Genomic DNA, 8,513 nt, shown 5'->3' on the forward strand with positions numbered 1-8,513 from the left:
TGACATGACGGCAGACATCCCTCAGCAAGTTACAACCACTGCCTCCCGACCATACACAAAATACCCTGAGCTGTAAAAGCACCCAAGCAGTTTCCCAGAGGGCAGGCGCTGCCTCTTGCTCTGTTCCCTTCCAGGGATGTGCTCCACGTGGCCCTTCTCTTCCTCCGGGTCATCAGCGCCTGCGCAGATGGCAAGATCCGCATTTACAACTTCCTGAATGGGAACTGCCTGAAGGTGATGAAAGCCAACGGCAGAGGTGATCCCGTGCTGTCCTTCTTTGTTCAGGGCAACAGGTGGGTGGTTGGTGTGGAGGTCAGAGCTATGAACAATTGTTTGGATGATTCTGTCTCCTCTCGGACACCAGCCCTGGATTTTCTGGCAGTAGGAGAGAGTAGGTAAACTGGGCTCTCCTCCAATTTTGGCTGGAGGAGAGTCATAGTTTCAGGGGAGACTAAGGAGACTTTGCAGCAAACTTAGCAATCAGGGTTCACATCACTCCTAGTTTGTTCTGGGTGTCAGGTGCAGAGTGCAGTCTGGCTTAGCTGCAGGGACCACCGCCCCTGCTTGCCCCCTGGGCGTGCCCTCGGCTGGGCCCCAGAGCTCCGAGTGCTCCCTGAAGCTTCACTTCTGATGCAGAGCCCGCAGCAGCTGGAGGTCCAGTGTCCGGTGGGACAGTGCTGAGCTGATGAGTTTACAGAAGCCAGACCTGGGACTAGACTAATTGTATATAGCACGGTGTTTGCTATATGCCACGTTCAGGGTGATGTTATGTGAAAATACCCAAATAGAATTAACTTTTAAGTTCTACCACAGGCTCACTTGAGACATCAGTTCATCTCCGTGAATCATATTGCCTTCTCTTTAATGAGACTTGACTAATACTATTTCTCATCTTAAAGAGGAAGGGTTGGTAATAAGTCTCAATAAATAAACACTTTTCAGTCATGAGGTGATAATATTTAAAAAAAAATCACCTCTGACTTTCTCATTCCTGACATCCGAAGAGAGACTGTTGAGTAAAAATAAATCTGCAAGAGATTTCTAATTGGAATGATTCCCCAAATTTTATTCCAGTCTTTTCAACCAAAACAAGTCACCCATTTAGAGAGTTTACACTAATCATTAAGGTCTTAAAATTGCAGCCTTGGAGCAGAAAGGAACCTATACCCAGTCTTTTTGTTCCTTGTTTAAGGTTACAGGAGGTCTAGGCTCAGAGTGAGGAGAGCAGCTTGCTCTGTGAACACTGTGAACAAGAGAAACCCATGGGCGGGCGGGAGGCAGTTCTTGGGGGGCCAGGTTTGGAACTCCTTTCCTACCAGGTCATCAAAGTGGGGATTAGGGAAGACGGAAACCACCCTGCTGTATAAATTACAAATGTTCCATCTAAATGTAGAGTGTGCATGGAGACCCTGGAGTGATGGGGTGAAGCGGAGTGACTGGAGGGCCATGGAGGAGGGAACCCCTCCCATTAATGAGTTTCCCACATCCCATCACAGCAACACAAACATGGCATTTGGATGCTGTGCTTAAAACAAGAGTGAATTTCAGGACATCTGTGTGCAGAGTACCTAAGCCTTCTGCCTCGGGCATCCTAGGTGCTTGACACTCACTCCAAGAACGGAAATTCTTTTAAAAATATTTTAACTCCAAAAGCAAAGTAATGAGAACATGTGTGTCCTGCTCTCACTTAATTAACAACAAAAACAGAGCCCTGCCGCAGGGCCTGCTACCCTAGACCCTTCAATGACCTACCCACCCTACCGGCACAGTCATTTCCTGGGGACTCTTCCCTTGGCCCGAGGATGGGACAGGACGGCAGTGGGCATGCAGATCTGCGGCTGGGCAGTGGCGGCCTCCAGGCCCCTTTTGTGGGCAATCTTGTTTTGTTTCCAGGATGTTGGTCAACACGGAGAGCAACGTCCTCCTGTTCCAGTTTGAGAACGTAAAGTGGCAGTACTCCCTGGAGCGGGCCAAGCCGAAGAAGAACAAAGATAAAGAGGAGGACCGGGAGGACAGCCCCCTCGAAGTCCTCTCCAAGGGCTCCGTCTCTGGGAAGCCAGCGGCGGCCCCGGAGTCCCTGCTGAGTAAACCTCAAAGGTCCCGCATGCTCCTGAAGGCGGCCAAGGTTTCGGCAGGTAAGGGCCTCACTCCCAGCCCATCTCGGTGTACCCGGTGAAGCAGGGGATGGGCTGCCGGGACCAGCTTTGTCGTGGGATATTTTGGCCAGTGGCTTCTTGATAATATAAATCCCTACCTTTCAGGAAGGCGGGGATTTTCTTTGATTTGCCAATTTGTTAGCCAGCTCAAGGGAACCGCCTGATCTCCAAGGCCTAAGTTCCCAGACTTATTATCATCTTTGAAGAGTAGCGAACGCTAGCCCTTAATACTGGCCATTAAAACGAAAACCAAGCAACCAACCTCCTCCCTCTACACCCCAAGTCAAACATATAGCACATACTTATTGTCTTAAGACAAAATATTATTATACTGCAGAAAAATGTTCTGCAAAATGTTTTATCTCTAGACCCGATTGATAACACGCATACCTGGAAAACATTAGTTATGAAGCAGGTGCCTGTGTGTGTGTGTGTAGGTATGGGGCAGAGCGGCATGGCTCATGCCATTTATAAGACATAAAAGAATAAATTGTGTGGGGGCTAGCGTAGGCAGACTCCTTTCTTTTACCTGCCCTGTATTTGGCATGTGAAATGGGACCCACCGATCAAACAGATCACCTCCCAGCATATTATACTGTAAATGGTCAGACAGGAGAAAGCAAGGAGAGTTTTATAATGCTCTGTAAATGGTCAGATAGGAGAAAGCAAGGAGAGTTTTATAATGCTCAGAGCTTAATAGGAAAAGGGGCGGGAGGGAGACAGGGGGTACTCTAATGCTAAGGTCAGGTGACTACATAGTTTCACATGACAAACAACAAGGTGATGGTTTGGGTGAAAACCAGTCCAATGATCAGCTATGCCCCATTATTCAGACTTAATTGAATTATGTAATTACTATGGTTTTCTCTTCAATCTTAATTTATCAGTGTCACTGGAGGGGCCTCAAAGTCAAGGAAAGCCAAAATCACCCCGAAGAGATGGAGATGGCAAGAAGAGAGCGAGTCCTGTTTCTAAGGAAGCAAGTGGCTTGGTTGGTGGGCAGGAGAATTTGGAAGCAAAATCCCTTGCAGGAGATAAGATGAAAGGTGAGACTTTAGTCTGAATCAGCGGCATGATCCAATTCTCTCTCTCTTCCTCTCTCTCTCCCTCCCTCCATTGCTCACTTTGTTTGTCTAGTTTCTCAGCAGATCAGTAACTTTGCTTTATCTTTAAGAATTCAGAATGACCTGGCCGGGCGTGGCTCAGCGGTTGAGCGTCGACCTAGGATCCAGGCGATCGGGGTTTGATTCCCGGTCAGGGCACATGCCTGGGTTGCGGGCTCAATCAATGACTCTCTCATCATTGGTGTTTCTCTCTCTCTCTCTCCCTCTCCTTCCTTTCCTCTGAAATCAATAAAGATATATTTAAAAAAAAGAAAAAAAAAGAAAAAAAAAAGAATTCAGAATGGATAAAATGCCCAGCTTTTCCTAAAAGTGATTGGTTTTACTTAATTGTGTCCTTACTAACTGAGGCCACAGAGCGAGAACCTTTGTAAGAGCTAGGTTTCCAGCTTGGGGCTCATAGCCTGACCCCTTCCCTGCCATTCAGCCTCCTCACTTCTTGGACTATTGTGTCATCAGTCTGAGTAATGGGGCAGTTGTGGCTGATTGCAGAGGGCGTTTTAGGGGACTTCATGAGGAAGGAGATAGATTTAGGGATGGGTGCCAGGTATGTGAAATAAGGAAATAAGGGAGAGAGATGGGGAAGGGGCTTTTAAGAAGAGTGACTGGGCATCACAAATAGTATGTCCCTTTGTTGTTTTTGAGAATCTTTGATAAAGATTTAAAATGCCTTTCAAATAGTTTTGGTAATATAATAGTGATTCTTTGAACCAAACTCCCTGCGGAGACTAGTTTCAAGGTGAGGGGAAAACAAAGTTTTAGGAAGGCTCTAACGGTGGGCATGTCTGTGTACCTATGTAGATATGCCTGTAGTGAAAAGTCCTCGGAGTGGCATTGCTGAGCCAAAGGATAACTGCATTTAAAAACTAGAAATATATTGTCATGATTGTCCTTAAAAAATGGCATATCAATTTACCATCCCACCAAGGATGCATGAGGGGTCCCACTGCACCCATGCCCACACTGGGTGTCATCCATCATTTTGGGCTTACTTGTATGATAAGAGAAAAAGATATCTGCATGTCTTTAAGGATGACCACTAAGAAACTAAATGTTCATCAATGGGCAATGACTAATAATGAAAAATCCACACTACGCAATATTACACAACAGCTAAAACTGTATCATGAGGATCTACACATACTGACTTGGAGAGAGATACACAATATATTATCACATATAAAAAAAGACAAGTTAATGAACAAAGACTCAGCACAGTTCCTTTTTACGAAGGGAGAAAAAACCATGTGTTTTGTCGCACATGCACGTGAGTACGCGGGATGGTTTATTCTGGAATTGAAAGGAGAGTGGGGAAGATTTTGACATCTTAATTTTATTTACTTTTATATGTTTTAATAAAATGTTATTTAATTCACAAAGGAAAAGGGAGAAATTTAAAGTTTCATTCCATCCTAGTATGTCCATACACAAGCATCTTGGGATAAAGCGATTTGGTCAAGGAAAATTATATGCTTAACACATGGTTGCATTTTATTTGCTAGCTTTAGATTGGTATAGTTTGGGGTACAGGCTTTTACTTACTGGGTCAGACTAGACAAAGGACTTCTATTTTTCAGGACTCAAGTTATTTCTTTTGTAAAATGGGAATAATACTTTCACTGTATCTGGGAGGTGTTATAGGGATTGAAAGGCCAAAATGAAATATAATAGCACTGATATAATAGATTTGCTCACTTGTGAAGACATCCTTGTTCACTCAAGGTCTTAGACATCTTGGTGGTCTTGACCATAATGTAGTGTGACAGAATGAATCACTGGTCCTTGTCAGCAGCTTTTGGCCCCACTGCTATTGCGTAAAACATTTTGGGAACTCCTGTTCTGGAACTGCCTTTTGGTCATGCTGTGATATTTAGCATTTCCCAGGGGTGACATTTTTTTTGAAGGCAGTTTTGATTTTAAAAAATGTCCAAAGATCATTTGGAGTCAAATTTGATTAATAAGATGGAAATCAAATTTCATCATTCAATTTTTCTTTAAAAACAGAGGGATGTTACTATGAATTTATAAGGCCTATTCTGTGTGAATTATAAATGAGGTGTGATGTTTCAAAACAGGTGTGGAGCTTTGGGATTACATGCTGCCTCCAAAATATGCATATTTAGAGGTTGATACACACACACAAATACTAGCATATCTGTTAAAGGCTTGTATTGAATATGTCATAATTTCTGGTACCATAGAGGATTTTTGCCCACATGATGGCATGTCTATTGGGCAAGAAAGATGTCAGTTTGCATAGCAGTTAGAATGGATTTAATTTTCATGTATAAGTACTTAATATTTTTCATGTGACACTGATTTGTTTCCTTTTTTTTTTTTAAAAAAACCCCCCACAAAAACAGATGATACAGAGAAAGTACCAAAAAAAGGACAGCTGCAAACTCTTGGAGACCTGACCAGTCATTCAAAGAAAAACTCCTGGCAAATCTCTATGTCCCCAGACCGGTTCCTCCTGACCGTTAATGCCCTGCAGCAAGCCCATAACTCAGGCGACTTTGCCTATCCCCGTAGGCCCCAGACCCAAGTCACTGACACCTGGGGACCTTTAATTTCACACCCAAGGAAGGTCCTTAGTTTCAAAGGAAAATCATTACAACATGCAGTTGATAGGTTGAGAGTCAGCAACCCACCCATGGATGTGAAACAAACCAATATTTTCCTTGAAGTCCAGAAACTGCAGCCCAACTTGAAGAACTCTTTGCACAGTCCCCGAGTCCAGTCCACCATACCCCAGCCCATGCTCATTCGCCCCAGGGTCTCCGGCACCTTGAAGGGTGAAGACGGAGCAGCTGGTTCACTTGACAGGACAGTGCGAAGCTTCAGCCCCTTAACCAGCATGCAGGTCATTAAGCCAAACCGCATGCTGGCTCCCCCGGCAGGCATGGCAACCCCGTCTTTCAAGAAAGAGTGGCCTCGCTGCTGCACGGCCCTCGATTCCTTTAGAGTGAACACTGAATTCATGCTGCTGACTGTGCGGGAGGAGAAGGAGTACGAGGAGGCCAAGATGAAAGAGTACCAGGCCCGAAAGCCCGCTGGAGTGATCAACCCAGAAAAGGCCAGCAAAGCTGCCTGGATCAGGAAGATCAAAGGCCTGCCCATAGATAATTTCATGAAGCAAGGGAAAACAGCAGCCCCTGAGCTTGGTCCAAACGTATTTATCTGAACCAGCCTTGGGAAATTACAATGTCCTGCAATAAAAAGGAAACCAAGTGGATGTTGGTGTTTGGCTTCTTGGGTTTGTTGTTGTTGTTGTTTACTGTTCCCTGGCAATTGACATGGGGACTCCTGTTTATCTTCCTATAAGCCAAAGAAATGACATTATCAAAAGAAGGAAACAGAGGGAGGCTGGGAGAGATTGGTATTTGTGGTCCCACTGAAAACCACTCACTGAGACTGTGGAAGCCCGATTTCATGGGGGAGGGGAGGGTTGGGGAAGTGCTCATTGGAAATGAAATACCACTCATCACTATCAATTTAGTGCTATCATTTTAATGGCAAACGAACTGATGAGGTTGTATCAGAATAATGCATTGGAGTTCCTTGGTGTTTTTGCACCGAAGCCTGATGAAGCTCAGGGAGTTCAGTGAAGAATCTAAAAGGAGAAGTCCTCAGTGGGGTTGACCTATTGCATTTGGGAACGCTGTGTGGTGTTCTCCTCATTAGGGCTAACTCCTATGAAAGAGAATGAAGCATATTTACCCTTTCTACAAAGGGGGGGGGGGGTCACGAATATCGTATGTGTTGAGGTTTCTACTTGTACCTTCTGAGGATGGTGTTGATATCATTGTAATTAACTAGTTATTTGTAATAGGAAAGGAGCAAAAGAGAGGCCAGACATTATAAACATGGCTATTTGGGGACCTTCAGGAAGCTGAAATTTCACACTCCCCAGGGAACCACCAGCCCACTGGGGGAAGGGACTGGACAGAGGGAAGGATGGACACATGCGCAGTGAAGTTGGGATGACGTAGGGAAGGTGCCTGCCATCTGTCTAACCTGGAAACAGAAATCACTGGCTAGAAGAGGCGAGGCCAATGCAAGCCTGAGAAAATTTGGGAATACATAATCCCCGAGACAAAGGAGCTCTCTTTCTCTTGGCTGGTGGGGTTCTCCTGTTCCTGCTTCCTTGCATTCACCTGTGTTTCCTTCACAGACGTGTGGCCCTGTAGACCCCACATGCAATGGACTGATGGACTACAACTGGGAACACAAACTAATCTAGCTTAATGCTGGACTGGACACTGCTTCATTTTGGAGCTAAAACTCTGGACACTGGCTCTGACTCTAGCTCTGCTGAAGCTACACTTCTTCCTTGGCGGGACCTTGGAAACTCAAGGGTTTAATTCTGCAAAAATAAAGCTTTCTACAATATCTCATCCTCATGTGCAAGTCTCAGAAAATTCCTTTTCTCAGGATATCACAAGAAGCCCACTCCCACTAGCAGCAGATGGAGATATGGAGATCTCCCCACTGATAACAATATCAGGGACCTGGTAGGTAATTTAGAAGAGTGCAGCATACCACAAGGACTATGGAGAGCTCAAGCCCCATCCAAATGGGATAGCTCCTACTCAGTGGCTCAGCATGGCCAAAGAATGCTGTGAGATAATAGAAAATATATATTGGCCTCGGCAACTGGTTCCTGGCACAGAGCTCCTGAAATCCTTGTAATTTCCTAAGTGATAAGAACACTAGGAATATCTTTGGTCTAATATTTGTCTTTGACACCCTCCCTGGCACAGAGCTCCTGAAACCCTCTTAATTCCTAAGTGATAGGAGCAGTAGGAGTATCTTTTGTTCTAATGAGGTGACTGGGTGGGCTCTTGGATGGGGCCTTGTCACCAGAAAAACCAAGCCATGACTAGAAGCTTGGAATTTTCAGCCCACCTCCCCATTCTTTAGAGAGGAAGACGACTGGAGATGGAGTTAACAATTGAACACGCCTGCATGAGGAAGCTCCAGAAAAATCCCAATAGTAGGGGGTTTGGAGAGCTTCCAGGTTGGTGAACACGTCCATATACCAGAGGGTGACCCCCCAATTCCACAGAAGCTCCTGAGCTGGGGGCCCTTCCAGACCTTGCCCTATATATGTCTTCATCTTGCTGTTCATTCGAATCCTTTATTATGTCCTTTAATAAACTGGTAAATGTAAGTAAGTGTTTCTCTGAGTTCTCTCGGCTGCTCTTGCAAGTTAATTGAACCTGAGGAGGGGGTC

General features: G+C 45.1%; 1 protein-coding gene across 3 annotated transcripts in view; it reads left to right on the forward strand.

The window, feature by feature from the left end:
• FBXW10B (F-box and WD repeat domain containing 10B) overlaps positions 1 to 6,461 on the forward strand; it is a 39,059-nt gene extending 32,598 nt beyond the window's left edge. Inside the window, exons 11-14 of one of the 3 annotated variants that reach the window (XM_087826505.1) lie at positions 135 to 293; positions 1,894 to 2,135; positions 3,044 to 3,202; positions 5,641 to 6,461. In XM_087826505.1, the coding sequence (XP_087682631.1) occupies positions 135 to 293; positions 1,894 to 2,135; positions 3,044 to 3,202; positions 5,641 to 6,461 (1,381 nt within the window). The remainder of the gene's footprint in view (positions 1 to 134; positions 294 to 1,893; positions 2,136 to 3,043; positions 3,203 to 5,640) is intronic. The other 2 variants (XM_087826506.1, XM_087826507.1) reach the window with 2 other exon arrangements.
• The last annotated feature ends 2,052 nt before the right edge of the window (positions 6,462 to 8,513 follow it).

This window comes from Miniopterus natalensis, chromosome 17 (genome assembly GCF_054644295.1).
Source record: "Miniopterus natalensis isolate mMinNat1 chromosome 17, mMinNat1.hap1, whole genome shotgun sequence".
NCBI classification, from domain to species: domain Eukaryota; kingdom Metazoa; phylum Chordata; class Mammalia; order Chiroptera; family Miniopteridae; genus Miniopterus; species Miniopterus natalensis.